This window comes from Mustela nigripes, chromosome 1 (genome assembly GCF_022355385.1).
Source record: "Mustela nigripes isolate SB6536 chromosome 1, MUSNIG.SB6536, whole genome shotgun sequence".
Classification (NCBI taxonomy): Eukaryota; Metazoa; Chordata; class Mammalia; order Carnivora; family Mustelidae; genus Mustela; species Mustela nigripes.
The window spans coordinates 207,364,654-207,385,874 of NC_081557.1; the positions used below are offsets into that span (position 1 = coordinate 207,364,654).

The 21,221-nt window shown below is 51.5% G+C and overlaps 1 protein-coding gene across 3 annotated transcripts in view; it reads left to right on the forward strand.

Annotated features, from left to right (window-relative positions):
* EVC2 (EvC ciliary complex subunit 2) overlaps nt 1-21,221 on the forward strand; it is a 118,374-nt gene that overhangs the window by 68,337 nt on the left and 28,816 nt on the right. For 2 of the 3 annotated variants that reach the window (XM_059380677.1, XM_059380658.1), the window contains exons 11-16: nt 170-409; nt 2,583-2,758; nt 5,368-5,527; nt 6,510-6,964; nt 14,185-14,389; nt 16,709-16,831. In XM_059380677.1, coding sequence (XP_059236660.1) covers nt 170-409; nt 2,583-2,758; nt 5,368-5,527; nt 6,510-6,964; nt 14,185-14,389; nt 16,709-16,831 — 1,359 coding nt within the window. The remainder of the gene's footprint in view (nt 1-169; nt 410-2,582; nt 2,759-5,367; nt 5,528-6,509; nt 6,965-14,184; nt 14,390-16,708; nt 16,832-21,221) is intronic. The other variant, XM_059380666.1, reaches the window with a different exon arrangement.

Sequence of the window (21,221 nt, forward strand, 5' to 3'; positions counted from 1 at the left end):
CATGCACGCGCATGCCTTTGCACTTGCATACGGGCACATGTATGCGCATGCATGTGTATATATGCATGGTGTGTGCCTGTGTGCATGTGTGTGCTTGCATATTGCCTGGGTGTGTCCGTGCGTGCCTGTGGGTGTGTCGTCTCTCACCTGCTGCCCCCTCTGCCCACAGTCTGCTGTGGAGTGTAACGGCCTCCTGAGGACCCTTCACAGCCTGGAACAGGTGCACCTGAGGAGATCGCTGGCTCTGCAGCAGGAGGAGGACTTTGCCAAGGCTCACCGGCAGCTGGCCGTTTTCCAAAGGAATGAACTGCACAACATCTTCTTTACCCAGATAAAAAGTGCTATTTTCCAAGGGGAACTAAAGCCAGAGGCAGCTAGAATGCTCCTGCAGGATTATGCCAACATACAGGTAAGGCTTCAGGTCAGGCTCGTGGCGATGGGAGTGTGACTTCCCATAACCATGCTGGTGATTTCTCCTCTCCCGAACTCTGTCCTGTCTCTTCTCTTGGTTGTGGAGCATGAATGCACCACCACCTTTTCCTTCTGCCTCTGGACGTGCAGATGAGTTTCCAATAAATGGGGCCATTAATAGCTTGAAGCCCAGGCCTGGGACTCAGGTTGACTTGGATTTGATTTCCAGTTCCACCGGCCATCAGCTCTGTGACTTTAGGCAAATGGCCTGACTTTCCTGAGCCCCAGGTTCATCACATGTAAAATGGAATAATAGAGCTAATGCTCGGAAAGCCTGCGCTTGGCACAATATACATTGAATCCATATGTTAGTGGAAAACACATAAATATACATATGCCTCTGCGTGTGTGTGTGTGTGTTTGTGTAGACCCGGGCCTTGCAGTCCATGTCTGCAGATGCCTGGGGGCCTCTGTGTGTGTTCTTCTGTGTCAGTCTGAGTGTGAATATTATTAATCCAAATGGAATTAATTACTAAACTGTCACAAAAATAGTTGACTCAAGGCCATCATCATTGTTGGGGATTTCTCAGGCCCGTGTGGAGTATTTTACATACACATGTACACCTCTAGTGTGAAATCACTGGTGTGCGGTCCAGTAGCAGATCTCGCGTCCCCCTGGGGTGAGGGTGGTGAGGAGCAGGGCTGTGCCAGAGGAGATCGAGTGACCATCCCCAAAAGTCTCCCAAAAGTGAGTCTTGCGGGATGGGGGAGCCTCTCTTGGGAGGCACGGAGCATGGAGAGAACGAGCCAGCCTCTCCATTTTGCTCTAGGTTTTTCCTGCTCCAACCTCAGTGAGAGTAACTAGAGCAAGAATTCTATTCTCAGGTGGGCATCCAGATCCCAAGGCATCATGTGGGTCTTGATGGATTTTGCCGTCATTTTTCTCCTCGTGATGGCCAGTGGTTGATTCTCAACCCTGGGACATTCGAGCTTGAATGTGTGATTGTCAGTCATAACGGAGTCAAGAAGGAGACACCCACGGGTGATAATGGTAGCAGGACACGGGCGTCTTTGTCCCCAGCTGCTGGGGTATTGGAAGACAGCAGCTCTGCTTCTCCTTATGAGCACAAGACAGCGGTTCCCGTGGATCTGGTTTTGTGGAGAATAAGAATATTACCTCCGTATTCCCGTTATATGGATTCTGCTGCCAGCGAGTCAGGGAGATACCAGTATTCAGCCACATCTGACCGACCATTCTGCTTTTCACTGTCTGGACAGTGCACATTCCCAGGCATCAAGAACTGGAGATCCCACATCTTTGGTTAGAGAGGAGACTGTCTGTGGCATCATACGTATCTTGCTGAACAGAGCATTGATCTTTTTGGTGGCCCACTGCAGGGAGACCATTTCCACAGATGGGAAAAGACAGCAGAGCCATTCAGGGTGATGATAGTCCACTTGGGCTAATGTTTTAATTACTACTGGTCTGATTGCCACACCACTGATCACAGCTGCATTTTGGAGCAGCCTACTATGATGCTAGAGCACAGGTGCTGGAATTAGATTACTGAGTTAGAATCCCTGCTTCACCACCTACCAGGAGTACGATGCAGACTCAGTTTCCTCATCTGTGAAATGGGGATAATAGTACTCTCTCTCTACATTAAGTTAAATAAGGCATGAAACACTCTGAGCCCAGTGCAGGGCCCAGAGAAGACTCCCCAGTGTAAGGTAGATTATCTCTGTCTTGTGTTTGGGGTTCATTATCTTGATTTCCATCTCCACCACGAGTGTGGAAGTTCTGGGGGTCAGGGCTGATGGCTGATATATCCCAGAACATAGCACCCGTGTCGGTGCTGGGTTTTGAGAGCCCCGTGGGCGAAGGCTGAGTGACTGGGTGAGCTTTGCATCCCCTTTCCTAGGGCAGTAACGTTGTTTTGACAAGTCCTAACTCTGGGTCTAGAAAGCACTTTTCCAAGCTCTCATTCCTTATTAATAGGTCATTTTCTTCTAAGCCTTTGTTAAGAATGGTGCATTTTAAGGTGTTAATCCCCATGCTTCTATGCCTGTGTGTTTTCTTCGGGAAGGAAAGGTAATACTTGATGTCTAGAAAGAACAGTCTCTAAATTTTAATCAGGCATATTTTCTTGATTTTTTTTTTTTTTAAACAGGAGAAATTAGAAGAGCTAATGGATTTTCTCCAGGCCAGTAAGAGATACCATCTAAGTAAGAGATTTGGCCACAGGGAGTACTTGGTTCAGAACATGCAGTCGTCAGAGACCCGTGTACAGGGCCTTCTGAGTGCTGCTGATGCTCAGCTCAACCTGTTCATCCAGAAACATGAGCGGTAAGACTCAACAGCCATCCCAGAGGATGCACAGGAAAGGCCTTGCCCTGCTGTTCTCCTTAGAGACCCCCCAAGCCACTCGGTCAGCAAATGCACTGACGGCTCCTAACTTACTCCTTGAGAATTCTCTAGGCGTAAGAATCTTTTGCGCAGTAGAATTTCTAAGACCTTTATGATAACTGGGACAGCCATGTGGTGAACCTTCCTTGTGCCCTTCATTCAGCCTCAGTGGCCAACCCTGATGTCACTCTATAGCTCTACCCAGAGTCATCTTTTTTTTTTTTTTTAAAGTATTTTATTTATTTATTTGACAAAGAGAGCGAGAGAGCACAAGCAGGGGGAGCAGCTGAGAGAGGGAGAAGCGGGCTCCCCACTCAGCAGGGCTCGATCCCAAGACCCTGAGATCGTGACCTGAGTTCAAGGCACCAACTGAGCCACCCACATGCCCCCCCCCCCCACCTGGAGTCATTTTAAAGGAAATCCCCTACATTTCTCTAAGAAATCGGTGGAGGAGGCTTATGTCTGCTCAGTGGTGGGAGGGCCCTCTTCCCCTTGAGCACAGACACTCTGCCAGCTCTTGTATTCACCTTGGCAGTGAAGTCCAAATGCACAGACGCTTGTTGTATGTTGTTTTCGATTTTTCTCTGCAGGCCCCGGGGAACCATGCGGTCAGTGGTCATGCAGGCTCAGAGCAAGGCAGCCTCGGCCCCTCTCTGACCTTTGTTCCCAGCTGGTCTTTGGGATGCTTACTTGCAAACAATGACTTTTATTCTCTTTGGTTATGGGAAGCTCTAAAATAAATAGAGGCATGCCTATGAAGTCAGCTTTCCCAGACCACTCTGTGGTTTTAGGAATTGGTTCTGTCACCTTGGTGATTTTATTAGGACTCTGTGGCTCTCTCGCTCAGTTTAATGAGGATTCTGTAAGGCGCGGTGTACTTGAACGCTCACTACCTGAAGATGCTAATGAATTTGTCACTGCCGTTGCCTTGACACTCGTGATTAATTTTCACTCAAGTGAAAGAAACAGTTCCTGGCCTTGAACCAAAGCACCTGACAGCTGGTTGTACCATTGGGAACAGTTGACAGGGAGGTGTATTTTACCTCTGATTTTTAAGTTCTATTTTAAAAATTTGGCACAGGGACATCTGGGGGGCTGTGTGGCTCAGTCGGCTAAGCATCCCACTCTTGGTTTCTGCTGGGATCATGATCTCAGGGTCATGAGATCAAGCCCCATGCCAGGCTCTGCACTCTGCCCGGTCTGCTTAAGATTCTCACACTTTGCCTCTCCCTTTCTCTCTGCTCCTCTACCCACTCATGTGCTGTCTCTGTCTGTCTCTTCTCTCTCAAATAAATAAAATATTTTAAAAATATAAAAAAGTTTAAAGTTGGCACAGACTTACATTTCTTTTTCTTTCTTTCTTTCTTTTTTTTTTTTAAAGATTTTATTTATTTGACAGAGAGAGAGTGATCATAAGTAGGCAGAGAGGCAGGCAGAGAGAGAGGGGGAAGCAGGCTCCCTGCTAAGCAGAGAGCCCCATGTGGGGCTCGATATCCCAGGACCCTGAGATCAGGACCTGAGCTGAAGGCAGAGGCTCAACCCACTGAGCCATCCAGGTGCCCCCAGACTTACATTTCTTAAGTATGTATCCATCATTCATTCAGTTACCTATTCATTCCTTCAAAAAGCTTCCATAGATATCTACCCTATGCCAAGCAGGAGACCCAGTCCAGTGAAGCAGATAGACCGGGAATAGTCTTGGTGATAGTGATAGTAACAGACTGTGTCACTCAGGCTTCTCCAGAAGAACAAGCAGTGAGATAGATATGAGGGCTTGGTGCACATAACTACAGAGGCTGAGGACTTTTACCACCTGCTCTGTGCCAGCTGGAGACTCTGGAATGCTCTCGAAAGCCAGTGGCGTAGTTCAGTCTGAGTCCAGAGGCCTGAGAACCAGGGGATCCCTGTCCGAGGACAGGAGAAAGTGAGAGGAGGTGCCCAGCCAGAAGCCCTGAAGCAGGAGAAGGGGGCAGTTTCCTCCTTCCTCCACCTTTTGTTCTATTCAGTCCTTTACTGGATTCGCTGGTGCCCCCCCAACATTGCGGAGGGCGGTCCCACAATTTGAGTGCTAATCTCTCCTGGAATCGCCCTCCCAGATGCCTCTGTGCTCAGTGTTTAATGTGGGTGCCCTGTGGCTAGCCAGGTTAGTGTGAAGAATTAACCCTATAGGATATTCCCAACATTTACCTCTTGGACTTTGCTGTTGACAGTCCCATCACCCCCAATTCCAAACCCACTGTCTCCTCTTGGAAAACTGTACCTAGAGTGCAGTGGTTCTCAGGGTGCCACTTTCTCCCAGAGCTCTTGCCCAGTTTCTGCCCAAACAGGTGATTTCTGACGTCGAGCTTTCTGGGCAAGTCTCTAGGGATGCCAGCCTTGTCCTTCCTGTATTCTGGGACTGTCTCAGCTGCCTGTTCTGCTGCTCCTCCTTCCGGGTAAAGACTTTCCCTGATCAGCCCAAACGAAGACGGAGAGGAACATGCAGCCACCGCAGCAGTCGGGCCAAGGCTGGGTGTGGAGGGTGTGTCATCCTCCTGCGTCTCTCCTAGAGCGGGGTACCTGGATGAAGAGCAGACGGAGGCGCTGCTGGGGCGCGCTCAGACCGAAGTCTTTTCCATCAGACAGAAGCTGGACAATGACTTAAAGCAGGAGAAAAAGAAGCTGCACCAAAAACTGATCCTGAAGAGAAGACGAGAGATGCTCCAAAAGGTATGTGAGCAGTAACATCTGTGGGGCCCAAGGCCACATTTCTCTGACGGTCAGAGCTGACCGTGTTTGGCCACCTGGACCATCCCATGTCCTTCCAACCCAGGACAGAGACAGTCTGCAAGTGCTCTGTGAAATAAAAGCACGACAGACATCTTTGTTATGCTCGCCTGCGTTTCCTCATCCCCCGTGGCACCTTCACACCTGTGGCTCTCTCTCGGGGGATCTTCTGACCTGGGCTCGCCTTCCTGAAAGTCCTCCCCTGACCTCCTCGTTTCACTTGTGTGTCACAGATCTCACGGTGTTTATTTTCCCCTATAAGCTCACAGGTCCTCTGCTCCCAGAATACGAATTAGCAGCAGACGTTCACAGACGTGAGCTCTGACCCCCGGGCGCGCCTCTGAGAACCACATATGTGTTAAACAACTCGCTGAATCCCCCCAGCTACTCTGTGAGGTAGCTCAGCCCCATTTTACAGATGAGGATGTGGAGGCACAGAGTTCTAGACCTTCATGTTGGGCCCCTTAGTGTGTCCTCAGAGGAGCCAGGCTGGGAACCCAAGTGGTCTGTTCTTGGACTTTACCTGCTCAACAAGTACGGGTCCAATACATGTTCAACAGATGGAGTTCTCGCTCTATTTAGGGTTATCTTCCTTTCTTTTAGAGAGCATGTGAGCAGAGGGGGAGGGGCAGAGTGCAGCAGAGAGAATCCCAAGCCGACTCCCCAGGCTGAGTGCAGAGCCCCATGTGGGGCTTGATCTCATGACCCTGAGATCATGAGCTGAAACCAGGAGTCCGACGCTGAACTTACTAAGCCACCCAGGCGCCCCTATTTCGGGTTCCTTTCTTAAGGACAGCTTTCTGTGTGATGGCTGGGAGAAGGCTGTCTCCATCCCATGCTTCCCATGCGGGTCTCCACGCGTTTCCCAGAGGGCTGTACACACCCAGCCTGTCCCCGCTTAATTTTCTCCTTGAAACCCCTGCAGCACAAGGAGCAGCGGAAGGAGCAGCTGTCGCTCGGGGAGGCCCTGCGAGCTGCGGAGGATGCGGGCCAGTACCTGGGCCGGTGGGGGAGCCTGCTGGCGGAGCAGGGCACGGCGCTGGAGACGCTGCAGGAGCGCCTGGACCAGGCCGCCCTGGAGGAGCTCAGGGCCCTGACGCTATCGCTGTCCGAGAAGGCCACCGAGGAGCTGCGGCGCCTGCAGACCTCGGGGATGACCCAGGAGCTGCTCAAACGTGGCGTGCCCTGGCTCTTCCTGCAGCAGATCCTGGAGGAACACAGCCGGGAGCTGGCCTCCCGGGCCCAGCAGCTCGAGGGTGAAGAGAGGGACAGGGACCAGGAGGGCGTCCAGAGCGTGAGGCAGAGACTGAAGGACGACGCACTGGAGGCGTCAACCGAGGAGCAGGCAGAGCTGAGACGCTGGGAGCACCTGATCTTCATGTGAGTTCCTCCATTCCTTGCTCCGCCCCCAGGGAAGGCGGGGCCTGCGGGGGTTGTAGGGACCGCCGGCCCTGCCCTCAGGAGGCTCACCGCAGGTCCTTGCTCACCTGAACTCGCAGCATCAGGGAGAGGGCCACCCCGGCGCGCAGTGTGAGCAGCCAAGGCTGGTGGGAGGCAGGCTGTGTAGCAAGAAGTGGGTGGGGTGCCGCGGGGTGGGGGGGGGGGGCGGGGGGGGGGGGGGGGGGGGGGGGGAGTGGGCAGCTGGAACCTACCACTCCTGCATAAGCAGGAACTGCAGTGGGTCCCCCTTGCTCGAAAGCTCATTTGATAGAGGGGCCTTATCCCAGGGAGCGGACTGGAGAACAGAACTAGCGGGGGCGGGGGGCATTCCGAGCCTGCTCGGTTTCACCGCATGTCAACGTCGTGTGATACTGGGCCCTCGTTTGAGGCCTTACCCTCACCATTTCTGCACTGACCCCTTCCTTCCTTCACCGATTCGGTGCTTGGGCTATTTGCTTCATTCTTAACTGGAGAACTGAGTAATGACATCACTTCTGAGTAGGAGTAGGAGGTGAGGCTGCAGCTGGCCAACTCTCCAGGTGATACTAGGAAACATTGGATATATGGCACAGCTACTGTTTTTAAAGACACGGGGACACCATGAGAGTCATGAGTACCAGCTGAAGTCGGAGGGGCCAGAGCCCCACGGCCCTTCCCTCCTGACAGTAGTTACCAGCTCTCCATGCAGACTGAGATCCACGTGGCCCAAATGGGACACATTTCCTGGTGTAGCAGGGACCCACGAAGCTTTTGGCAGTTGGTTGAGGCTGGCCCATCAGATTGGAAACTGAAGGAGTTCCAACAAGGCTGGTATGGAGCTGTCAGTCGGAGCGAGATGTGGCCAGTGTCGACCAGAAAACCTAGATTTAAATCCCAGCACCACCATCTGCTGTCTGAGTGTAGGAGAGTTACTTAACCTCCTTTGCCTCATCTGTCTTGCCTTAAACAATAATACTACATCTTTTAGGGTGCTTCCAGCAGCCCATAATATTATCAGGTTGGTAAAAGATGAAGAAATTATTTTATAAGGAGGAGTCAAGTGGTAAATTCTTCCCATCTTGATTCAGTGGCTCAATGATTCCATCAAGGACCGAGTTCTGTTGGTTTTTCTGCTCCACTATCCTCAGTGTGCCCCTCTGGTCTTTGGGGTCATCCCTTCATGGCTTCAGGATGGCTGCTGTGGCGTCAGGTGTCACACTCATCATCTCTTTTTAACATCTGAGCAATCACTCCTTCTGATACCACTGGTCAGGACTGCCCAGGGCATAGGCCCATGCTGAAACCATTCAGCAGGAAGGAGAATGCAGTGACCATGACTGTCAGAGACCAGAAGGCTGTCAACTTTTTAAATGAAGAGCAGGTAAGTGTAGTCACTGAGGACTACCTGATTTCTGTTGCAACTACCCATCTTGCCATGGTAGCAAGAAAGCAGCCACAGACAGTCTATGAACTAAGGAACTTGACTGCATGCTAATAAATCTTTATGAACAAAAACTGACCAGGGGAGCTGGACTTGGTCCACCAGGCCAACATTTGTCAGGTCCTGCCTTAGACCAGTTGTGGCTTCCTCCCTAGGGCTGTGAAGGGTGTTCCCGTCCCCAATGTCGTTAGAGGGCAGCCTCTCTAAACAAACAAGGCGCAAGGAAGTGGCTCTGGGTTAGGCCATCAGCCATGTCTAACAAGATGCCACCTTCATGGCATCAAGGAGGAAGTGCCTGAGTTCATAGATTTACATCTTTTTTTTTTTTTTAAAGATTTTATTTATTTATTTGAGAGAGAGAGAGGTCACAGGTAGGCCGAGAGGCAGGCAGAGAGAGAGGGGGAAACAGGCTCCCCACTGAGCAGAGAGCCTGATGTGGGCCTCGATCCCAGACCCTGAGATCATGACCTGAGCTGAAGGCAGAGGCTTAACCCACTGAGCCACCCAGGCGCCCAGATTCACATCTTTTAACACGACCCATGATCTGCATTTGGTGGTTAGTAATTAGCAGCTGCTACCCTTGTCACCATCATTCCTGTGCTGGGAGGATTCTGATGATCAGGAGAAAAGACACCTAAAGAGGTAGATCAGGACAGGCAAGCATAGGCAGGTAAGGGTTCTGGGCACACTGAAGGGTCCAGGTCTCTGCCAGTCTTCGCGGGAGGACTGACCTGGCACTGGGAGCCAGAGATGAGAGGCCATGGGCCACTGGTGCTCTGCTGAGGGTGGGGCAAGACCCAGTGGGGAGCAGCTTGATAGGAGGTCCTGGTCCATATCTGGGTGTGAAGTGGGGAGACCAGTGTGACTGCTGTGAAGGAACAGAGTTAAAAGCCATCACCAGCAGTGCAGGGGCCCTAACCCATAACCACTCTCTTCTCAGCCTGTTTATTTAGAGCAACGAAGTCACTGTTTCCTTGCAAAGATGTGGTTGTACCCATTTGGCAATGACAGAGAGCAGCTTCTCCCTTTCCCTACAGACCTCCCAATCAACATTCTTGAAAGTTGCTTTTCCTTTCAACAAACCAACCAGCCAACCCAGCATTTTAAGCAAACAGACAGACCCAAACAACCTGTTCAAGCAAAGAAGCAAACAAAGCCCGAGCCCATTTAGTATCTTTTCCTGGGTATAGATGTTTCACAACTTTAGCTGAACCTTTGGCACAACGTAATTCTGAATCCAGAGCCCTGCTTGTTGGACCTGGTTGCAGGGACAGGAGCGTGCAGGGGATGTTGTGGGGCAGGGGTGGGGATGAGGGCGGGAGGAGCAGAATGAGTCCTTTCCTGCATATCTGCTCAGCAGGTCTGTCTCCCCTCTCTGCCGGGCCAGCGTGCGGTATGCTGGGCGTCGGTGGTCCCTCCCACCTGCTCCCATGGATGGCCACGAGAACAAGAGCATCTTCCCGCCATGCCCATCCTTCCTTGGCAATAGACTTTGTGGGGACAGGATCTGCCTGGCTCCGACCATTTCTTCTCTTCTCCTACAGAGTCCTCTTCCCTGGCACTGACCTGGCCACCAGGGAGAAGAGGTCCCTGGGTATTTGCAGAGACAGAGTGCCATCTCTGGGCTCCTCTTCTTCTCTGTCTTTGGGTTCTGTCCCTGTTTACTTCCCAGGCTTTGTTAATGTTGGTTTTCTTGAGCGCACAAGACGCTGTCTTCTCTCCAAGCCCGTAAAAATTAGATCCTTAAACATGTCTTCTTATTCCTGTGAGTCGTTCTCCGCAGTAATGATTCAGCTCAACCCCCATCCCACCCACATCTCTTTACGCGCTCCAGCCAGCTTTGGACTCTTTGAAGAGCCTGCGTTAGACTCGACATTCCCATTGCCGCCGGATGGTCATTTTCGGCCACTTCATTTGGATCCATTTTGCGGAGAGTGTTACACGAGCTGCCGCTGATTTAGTCATTTCCCGGGAAAAGAGAATTCTCACTTTGCTATCAGAAAAGTCTTTATGATTTTTCTCGGGGTTAAAGAGGGTCAAGGAACAATGCCCGCCACGAGCATCTGCTCGTCTGCTTTGCTTGTTTAAGATTCCAAAAGGTTGCAGCCTTTATTTCTGAGGAATCGTTCCTCACAATCGTTTTGAAACACATTTTTAGAAGCTTTGCGATTTCGGGCAGGTTGGAGTTGCTCTAAACCTGGTTGAGTAAGGTAGGAATCAATAAGGTCGCATGTTTTTTGTCAGGAAAAATGTGTCTTTGAGACGTCTTTCCTGACCTCCTGCCTGGATCTTAAAGACCCTGCCCGGCTCCTGTGTTTCTACAAGTCTTACCTGGGTGCCGACAGAACAGAGGACTAAGACCAGACCACGCAGGACCGATCGGCTTGAGGATGGGCTGGAATAATGAATGGCTCGCCTCTTTCAGAGCTGCTTTCACTTTGGAGTCCACACACCTGCAAACACACGCAGGGCAAAGTTTCTCGGAAAGGTCAAGGACAAAGGAGAAGCTGCCATTGCTTGGGGCTATTTTTAAAAAGTTGGTGCACCCGTGGGGCGCCAGGGTGGCTCAGTGGGTTAAAGCCTTTGCCTTTGGCTCTGGTCATGATCCCAGGGTCCTGGGATTGAGCCCCGCATCAGGCTATCTGCTCAGCAGGGATCCTGCTTCCCTTCCTCTCTCTGCCTATTTGTGATCTGTGTCTGTCAAATAAATAAATAAAATCTTAAAAAAAAAAAAAAGTTGGTGCACCCTCTCTTGGTGAGAAAACCAAGATGGGGTGTTGAATCATGGGCCTAGGCCTTCAGACTGTCTCAAGCTGAGGACCCATGTCAGCTGGAAGGTCCTATTCTGTTTCCAGGGAAGGACATTCTAGCTGCACTGCAGTCCAGCTCTCCTTCCTTGAGATCCGGGCATGGCAGGGCTGGCCATGGCCTCCCACAGTCCTGCGGGTACATCCACAGGGCACATTGGACCCAGCCACTATTGTCTGGACCTTGCCAAAATACCAAACATATCTGGGTTTTTCTACAGAGGATAGCTGTCCAGCGAAGGAGTTAACAGACAGTGCATTGCCCAAAGCAGGAAGGAGAGGTGTGGGCCTTGCCGGAAAGGAAGACTGGGAGCATTCTTCAGTCTCCTTATCTGTAAACGGAGGACCTAGCTGCTGGAAGGATTAGCAGTGGTGTAGGTAAATATATTGTCTCCTGGGGCTGCAAAGTAACCCACGCTGGGAGACTTCCAAGGACAGGAGAGTATTCTCTTGCTGCTTTATAGGCCTGAAGTCTGAAATCAAGGGGTCAGCAGGGTGTCACCAGGCTCCCTCCGAAGACCCTGGGACAGACTCTGTTCCTTGCCCCTCTGTTAGCTTCTGGGGCTGCCATAGTCCTTGGCATCTTTTGGTTTGCTTCCTCACTCCAGTCCGTGCCTCTGTGGTCCCGAGCCCCTTTCCCTGGGCCCAGGTCTTTCTGCTTACAAGGACACCAGTCATGTTGGGTGAGTGCCCCATTCCCCTCCATTATGACGTCATCTTACTTTTGCATCAGAAAAGACTCTGTTTCCAAATAAGATCACAATCCCAGGTACTGGGGGTTAGGATTTGACATCTTTTGCAGGGACACAGGTCAGCCTTTAGCAATAAATCATTCAGTGTATTCCCAGTGCAGAATGGGTTTCCTCTGGGTGATGGCTGTTGGTAATGATCCTTGAACACCCAGGGCAAGGGCCCCCTTGCCCTTGTCTTCCTGAACTGAACTGGGCATCTCTCCTCTAGGCCATGTAATGTGATGGTCACCGGGCTCAGCAGATGATGCTTTGTTTTCATGTCTGTTTCCTTTTTTTCTTTTTTTTTTAAGCGAAAGGCTCTGTCCCAGATCAGGAAGGCTGGGAGGTCTGTTGTCTGCCTGTGGGCACCCTCACAGCCCTGCCTCATCCGGCTGTAACTTCACTCAGGCATGGGGGTGTGTCCTTCACAGCGTATCTTAGGGGCTCAAGAGACTCCTATGAAAGAAATGCATGAATAAAGACGTGAAGTGTTTCACTCAGCAAAATCTTCTCCAGTCCCATCCATGTTGAGACAAAAGTTGGGTATTCATCTTTTCTGATGGCTGAGTAATATTCCATCATATATATGAACCACATATTTATCCACTCATCTCTCAAAGGGCATCTCGGCTTTTTCCACATGTGGAAGCTGTGGTCATTGCTGCTATGAACATTGGGGTACAGGTGGCCCTTCTTTTCACTACATCTGTATTTTGGGGGTAAATACCCAGTAGTGCAATTGCAGGGTCATAAGGAAGCTCTATTTTAAATTTCTTGAGGAATCTCCACACTGTTTTCCAAAGTGGCTGCCCCAACTTGCATTCCCACTGATGAAGTCCCAGAACCTAAGTCAGGTTCGGTGGGGTGAGGAGGTTCGGAGCCGACGACTAAAGAAAGAATTCTTAAGACGTCGTTGGTGCAAAATGGTGGTTTATTAAAGCACGGGGACAGGACCCGTGGGCAGGAAGAGCTGCTGCCCTGGGTTGTGAGGGTGGGCATGTTATATACCCCACGGTTGGGGGAGGTGGGGAAGGGATGGGAGGTTTCAACAGAGTTCTCACATGTCAGGGAGGGCCTACAAGGTGCCGGGGGCAGGCCTTGCCCTTATGGCCTGATCAATGTCGTCTTTAGGTCAGGCATTAACATCAAGATAGTTGGGAGAATCTTGGTGGGGTATTATGATCCGGCTATCATTTACATTCCCTTCTACCTCAGTCTCCTCCAGTTTATGGTGGGAGGGAGACATTAGGGCTTCAGGAACGGAGAGTTATTTGCCTCTGGAAATTTGTGCTATTGATAAGGTAACCTCCCTGTTTAGGTCTCTAGGACATCTGTAGAGCAAGGGAGATTCCTGTTCTGCAGGACTGCGATCCCTGCAAGTGAACTATTTATCGTTTTATGGCAGTCAGGGGTGCCTGAGGAATGCTACACATATGGAGGGGAGCGGGTGAAGAGGGGGTGCAAGGCGCCAGCTTTTGCTTTGTCCTTAGCCAGCCTCCTGCTCCCTTATCACCACCAACAGTGTAAGAGGGTCCCCCTTTCTCCACAACCTCTCCAACATATTGCTTGGAGCACTGGGTGTGGTGCATAAACAATGAATCTTGGAACACTGGAAAAATAAAATTAAATTTAAAAAATTAAAATTAAAATTAATTTAAAAAAAATAAAGACATGATAGGTTCTCCAGTCATGGATTTAATGAGTAGAGTTCGCTCTTTGAATTTCTAGCTTCTCCTTCCCTAGCACTACCCCCTCGCCCATTTCCATTATCTATCTATCTACCTATAAAAGGTTTTATTTCTTTGAGAGTGTGAGAGAGCACAAGCACTGAGAAGGGCAGAAGGAGAGTGAGAGGCAGGCTCCCCACTGAGCAGGGAGCCTGATGTGGGGCTCAATCCCAGGACCCTAAGATCATGACCTGGACTAAAGGCAGACACTGAACTGACTGAGCAACCTAGGCTTCCCTTTTTTAATCTATTTTTAAAATGTTTTTAAATTTAAATTCAATTTACTTAACACAGTGTATTATCAGTTTCAGGGTAGAATTTAATGATTCATCAGTTGCCTACGACACCCAGTGCTCATTGCATCACATGCCCCCTTAATGCCCAACCCCCAGTTATCCCAGCTGCCCGCCCCCCAGCAACCCCCAGAGCTAAGAGTCTCTTATGGTTTGCCTCCCTCTCTATCTTGCTTTTCCAGGAAGCTCTGCTCCTCGGCCTTCTCCCTGTCTGAAGATGAGCTGCTCAGGCTGAGGCAGGAAGTTCATGGCTGCTTTGCTCAGATGGACAGGAGCTTGGCTCTGCCCAAGATCCGGGCCCGTGCCCTGCTGCAGCAGTTCCAGACTGCCTGGCGAGAAGCAGAGTTCCGGAGGCTGGACCAGGCTCTGGCTGCCCCCGAGCTGCAGGTAGGAGGCACGCCCCAGCTGCCCTTTGACTGTAGACATAGGCATCTCCCTGCCCCTGATGCAGGGGGCCTGGGCCCCGCTGCCCACCCTGGGATCCCCTCTCCTCTGCTCTGTATCAGCATCCAGCTACTCCTGGAACTGCCAAGCTTGTCCTAACCTTTAGGTGCCCATTGCAGACCCCCTGCCTGGGCCCTCAGCTGCTCACGGCTCCATCTGCATCCTCTTCTGGGCCTGACCCTGGGTAGATGGGTGCCCCCTGGGCTGAGAGGTTTCTTTCTCTCCTGCTCCCTCAGCCACGCCCAGTGACTGAGTCCTGGCCCCTTCTGTAAGTGGCTCAAGGAGGATGCTCGCCTCAACTCAGGGGAGACAGGAAAAGGGAGCCTCTCACACCGGGTCTTGTATCATCGTGATGGACAGCTGCCTTTTTTGATCACCTATTATGTACCTCAAAGGCGGACCAGTCTTGTGCCATGTTTGCTCCTGAGGCCCCCCATGGAGCAGCCAAGGTTGGACTTAACTGAGACCCCCGCCCTGTGTGGCCCTCCTGACCTGGTTCCTGAGCTCCCCACAGGCAGCTCTGAGCTGCTCTCTCAGGAAACCCTGTACACCCCAACCCCATCTCTGGCTCTGCTTCTGGGGAACACGACCTAAGACGAGGCTTTTCTTCTAATGGGAACGTGCTTCCCCCGGAACATCAGGGGCCAGCTTTGTGGTCTGTCCTCGTCTCCGTTCCACTTAACCCTGCAGAGGTCCACTCTGAGCACCCGTCCAGAAGACCCCCCGTCCCCAGGCATTCATCACGTGGCTGTGGTCCATGTCTTCATGTAGTCGATCACTGAAATGTCCTGGTTTCTCAGCCTGCTCACTGTCTGTGTCCCCACTGCAGACAAGCCCCCTGACCCATTTGCCGCTCCATCCACAGTACCTGGAAAGTACCGGGCACACAGTACGTGTGCAGTGCACGGGCCTGAGCCGGCCAATATATGAGAGATGTCGGGCTTCCCCGGAGGGGTATTATGTTGGAACTCAAAGCCATTCAGTTTTGGTGAGCTCATGCACGTTCACGGCAGGGCCAGGACCTGGGTTTTTGTGTTCATTTCCTGGAAGAGAAACCCACCAGCCCAGGAAAAATGAACTGATGGAGGCAGACGGGGTGTGGCGGAACCGGGCTCAAGGATGGTATTTTCTGACTTGAAACCCACTGCTTAGCCTTTGGGGGAAGAAAAAAATTTAGACATATCCTTATTGAATAAAGAACAACACAATGCAAAAACAACTTAGAAGCTTTTATGTTCTTTCATGTTAAAAAAAAAAAAAAGTTTTTTTCTATTTCTGTTCCTAGAAGAATGCAGGATTTATAAGACGATGGTAATTAGAGAGTAAGGGACAAAGTAGCAAAGGTTTTTGTTTGTTTGTTTGTTTGTTTTAAGTTTCGGAACAATGAATAAACATATTTCCTTAGAAGTGAAGCAAGGTGTGCTTCCCCTGCTTTGGAGCTGACTGGATCAGATGGCCAATCCTGGCAGCGATTAACTTCCTGATTCTGAAGTTGTTTAGGGGCTCGGTTTGGAAATAGAGTTAGCCTGCCGCGAGTGTGAGCTATGCTTGCCTAATACCCTGCAGAAGAGGGGTGCCTGGGTGGCTCAGTCAGTTAAATGTCTGCCTTTGGCTCAGGTCATTATCCCAGGGTCCTGGGAGCGAGTTCGGCATTGGGCTCCCCGCTCAGTGGGGAGCCTGCTTCTCCCTCTCCCTCTGCCCCGCCCCTGCTCATGCCTGCACGTGTGCACACACTCTCTCTCACATTAAAAACAAACAAACAAACAAAAAACCCCACCCTGCAGGAGAAATGCACTGATGTGCTGGCAGGGGCTGGTGTCTGTGATTGGCTGAGCCTGGCTCCCTTCCCGAGGACTGACCTGCGAAAGCAGAGATGCAGGTGGTGGTGGAGTCCGCTGGTGCCAGCCGGGAGAGCCGCTCCTCCCAGCTTCACCAGGACAGGGACCTGTTGGGTCGCGTCCCCTGCTCAGAGAGGCTGACAGGTGGAGGTCCCATGGCTGGGAAAAAGAGGTGCCGGGGTGGCTGTGCTGTCTGATGGCAAAGCTGTAGCACTGCCAGTGGCCGTCCTTCTGCTCCCTTTGCGGCCTGAAGGCCTATGAGCTGAGCTTGCTCAGGCAAGTGTCCATCTTTCCCCCTCTGTCCACCCAAAGACAACTGGGCAGCCCTGGGGGCCACGGGAGCCCCTCCCAGCTCTGGGAGACATGGGGCTGCACAGACCTGCCGGGGATCACTTTCCCGTCCGTGCTCTCTCGCCCCCTCCAGCAGCAGTCCAAGGCGAGAAAGCCGCGCTCCAAAAGCAGAAGCAAGATAGACCTTTTGAGGAAGTGCATTGAAGACAAAATTCAGCTCTTCGAAGAACAGGCCCCTGAAGACCTGGTTGAAAAGGTCAGTCCTTTCGCTTTATCTGTTCTTATTGCCCACACAGGGCTGATGTCACCCCAGTCCCAGGGCGCACAGAGTCCACCTGTGGGGGAGGGGTGTGTGCGCATCTCTGTCAGCACCGTGTTGTTCAGCGTCTCCTGCAGCTGGGACTCCCCACCCTGTGCCCCTCAGGCCTCTCCGGAGTCCTGTCTGCAGCCTCCTCCTGCACTTACCCACTCGCTGTCTGGATCATCCTGCAGGCTCCAAAGTGCTGCTGCCTCCGCAGACGTGGGGTCCCCACCTCGGTGCCCGACCCTGCGCTGAGGCATGCACACGTGCTGTACTTGACGTTCCCGCATGCACGGCGCACGAGCCCGAAGTGCCGTCCGTGTTCTTCCTTCTCCTTGGATGGCCCTTGCTACCTTCCCTTACCTGGATAAATGAATCTTGTCCTTGGCAGTCTGGAGGTCCTCAAGTGTCCCCTCTCCCAAGAAGCCCACCTGGACCACCCAGTTCTTCCCGCTCGTTCCTCTGCTACGCTGTCCTTCCTTATCCTAACACGCCCCACACTGCGCATTCACCACACTGGGATTCTGAGCAGGCAGCAGTGTCCCAGGCATGGTGTGGAGCAACTCTGGGTGACAGCGGTGACAGGCCTGGCCCCGCTCTCATGGGGTGCACATTCTGGCTAGGGGAGATGGACAGAAAGCACTCCTCAACAGTGGTCAGTGCCTTTGGGAAATGAACGAGATGATGTGACAGTCATGGGATGGGGTTGAGATGAGGAACACAGATTGTAGGCTGCAGGGTCAGGTCAGGTCTCTCTGAAGGGGTGACACCGTGTTACCGCTGTCTGAGTGCCTGCTGTGTCCCCCAGCGCTCAGCAGAGGGGTGGTTCCCCAGAGGAATGTGCTCCCTGCACAGACGTATCAAGCCATCTTTCAGAGCTGCCATCTTGTTTCTACCTCCTGTCCCTGTTCTCGCTTTTGTGTATTTCTCAGAACACAAAAGCATCATGTGGCCAGGAGCCCTAGAGCCTGTGCAGGGCAAGGTCCAGGCCACAATGTCTCTGAATACAAGTAGCGCCACCTCCCATCTGTGTTCCATGTAAAACTGAGAAGGAAGATGGGGACAAGGCAGGTAAAGGTGAACACATCCTTTTTCTCAAGACTACCACTGAAGATAGAAAGTAGTGTGAGAGCCAGATGGGCTCGCTGATTAGCCCCAGGATGAAACACTCAACCACCTGATCACAGCCTTCCCTGGGGCTCCTGGGGGTGGCCTCCCTGGAGGAGAGAAGCAGAAGCGCATATCTAAGCAGAGTTGGGCCTGGCTGGCTCTGGGTGTTGTGGTCCAGGTTCACCAAGGGGCAGCAGAGGAGAGAGGGGCCCCCAGCTGCAGAGGAAGTAGCCCTCTGGGGGTTGGGTGGGGTATTCCCTCCCACACCTGCTGGTTTGTAAGCCAAACCCCTCGACTCTAGGTGGAATGTTGCTGAAGAAGAAAAGGTTGGGATTTGGGTTGGTGGAGAGAAAGGGTGGCCTGAGCCATGGCCAAGGACACAGTGTAGGCTCAGGGGGAGCCCAGAGAATCAGCAGCCTCATGAAAAGGCTGCTTTGCTGGAGTGCAGGGCTTCCCGATGGAGGAACAGCAGACCATCATAGAAGGATCTCTCATGCCAGGCTGAGAAGGCTAGCTGAATCCTACTGGGCCCATCCACTGAGGAGAGGGACAAGGTGAATGACCATGGGACTGTGAATGGTGACAGGTGACATCCTGTCCCGACAGTTCCCTGAGCCAGACTCAGCAGCCTGCTCTGCCCTGACCTCACCTCTGTTGTTCCTCTGGGAAGCATGCATTTGTCCCAGGCACAAGCTGGACCCCTCATGTGGACAGGAGGCCAGCCCTCTGCCTGGCTCTGGAGGACGCACTGGCATCGACAGGGCCATGTACATGTCATTGTCCTGTGCACTGATTTAAGAATTCGACTCCCCTCCTAAGGTGTAACAGCGCTTTATGGAGAACAGTGCTCAGTTACTTTGTTGGCTTTCGAGTGCCTGTGATTGCAGGTGCTTTGCTCAGTACTTCCTATCCACATCTGTATTAACTTATGTGTGAGAGGTACGCCAGGCAGTGGTGGCTCCAGGGCCTGAACCGAAAGCTTTCTGTCTGCTCCCCGCCGGCAGGCTGCCTCTGCGTCGAATGGCCCGGTCGGGATTGCCGGGGAATATTCTCACAGCATGTGGGTCTCCTGTAGCCGTGCAGTGTGGGACAAACATGCGTTGGCTCCCGCATCAGTGAGGGTTGTGACAGTGATAGCCCACTAGTGACAGGGGTTTTGTGATGACCAGACAGGAAGGCGCTTTTTAGCTTTCAGTGGCTACAGTGCTAGTTTTGCTCAATGATGGAACAGCTTGGTGGGTTTGCGCCAGAACCCAGAGAAAGGCAGACAAGCAGCATTTGCCAGCTGTAACAATTTAATGACAGGCCATCCTCACAGTCGGCTGTCTCACTGTGGCAAGTGCCAATAGAATACGCACTCTTGGCTCAATGGCTTTGATGCTCCTCCCAAAATTGATCGATTGCGTTGTCTTAGCATTTGAGCCACAATCGTTTAGACTTTTCATTTGCAGGGTAATTGTAGAAGGAAATGACAAGCCCTGGGTTGGCATGCCAGCGGCTGAGAGTGGTGTGATCGTGTTCCAGGCTGGGGAAGTTCCTCGGGGCTCGTGTAGCTGGAGAGAGGGACCGGGTCAGAGAGCCACTGCACAGCCTCAGTGTGGCTGGCTGTATGGTTCCCCGAAGGGACGTTGGTTTCAGTACTGGGGCTGCCAAGCATGCTGGAGGCACCTTATTTCCTTACAAGAATCTGCAACAGAGATCCCTGGAACCCTCCACCCTGGTTGATCTGTGCCTTTTCTGGACTCTGCCATCTGAAGAGGTTGGGAGAATTGCCCAAGGTCACACCATCGGTATTCACTAGAGCCGGGGATGGAGGGCACATCTGCCTCCATCGACTATGCCCTTCTGTGACAAAGGAAAGGCTCAGCCTCCCAAGGTGGCTCTCCTGTGCCTTTTCCATGTCCCCTCGCGTTTCTTTGGCTTCTTCCCTTGCCCTTCTTGTCCTGCTCCTATCCTTTGGTCTCCTTCTACTTTGTCCTTTAGGGAAGGTTTCTTGGATAGCCTTCTCTGGGCCAGCCCCTGGTCTCGGTGTCTGCTGTTGAGATGTTCACAGCTTCAGATGGGTGACCACTTTGAGCATCAGCCACTTGGAGGTTTGCCTCCTGCTTTCAGATAGAAAATCCACTTGGCTGATTTGAGCTCCACATTGCATGAGTGGCTCTGTGACTGATTCGGGGAGACAGAAAGACAAGGGCACAGAAAGACAAGGGCAGGCTTCCTCCCTGACTTCTTTTTCCAAATAGCTGAGAGGCTAATGGAGTGAGGAGTCTGCTCTGGTCCCTGGCAGCTGCCTGAGGGGTTGGGGTGTGCCTGGGACACTCAGCCAGGGACAGCCCAGCTGTCTGATGGGCTCACTGTAAGCTCACAGATGCATCCTTTTAAACCTACATGAGTCTGGAGGGCATATACGTTTTAGAATAAGTTATTCAAGTTCATAATTAAATTTCTGTTGTGATTGCATGAAATTTACAGGTTAATTTGACAATTGTCATCCCATCCTCCAAAAGGTGGAATGTTTTGTTTTTTTTTTAAATTTGGAACAGTTGTTTCTATAAGTAGGGTGACCATAGATCTCAGTTTGTTTGGGTTGGTCCCAGCAACATTTCCTCCTTTTGCCTCTCAACTTGATGATAAACCATATGGTCCCCTTATAAATAAGGTGTTTCTTTGTGATGATTCCTAGATATATTACAGGTTTGCATGCGGTTGTGAATGGTAGCCTATTTTCAATTATATTCTTGAGTTACTCAATTGTGGTGTAAAGAAGTGTTACTAACTTTTATTTATGTCTTTCCAGACTGCTTTATTCTGTGTCTGGAGCCAGACATCTGGGTCCAAGTCCTAGCTATGCCTCTTGCCAAATGTGTGACCTTGAACTTCTTAACTGTTCTGTGCCCTGGTGTCCTCATTCTTCAAGTGTGGGCCTGCCTTTTAGTGTTGTGAGGATTCTTCTGCTGGTTCTGCTGATTTTCTGCATGGTCAGTCATCCTGTCCACAAATAATTGCAATTTTGTCCCCTCTATTCCTAGCCACTACCTCATTTCTTTTTCTTATCACTGCTTCCATGTCCTTATCTGCTGGTTCCATCATCTCTCTCATTTCTGCTGATGGATTGTCCTGTGGATTGTGGATCCTATTTTCCAGCTTCTTTGTGTGCATGGTAATTTTTGATTGGATGCTAGGCATTGTAGGTTTTACATGCTGGGTCCCAGGTTTTATTGTGTTTTCTTTAATC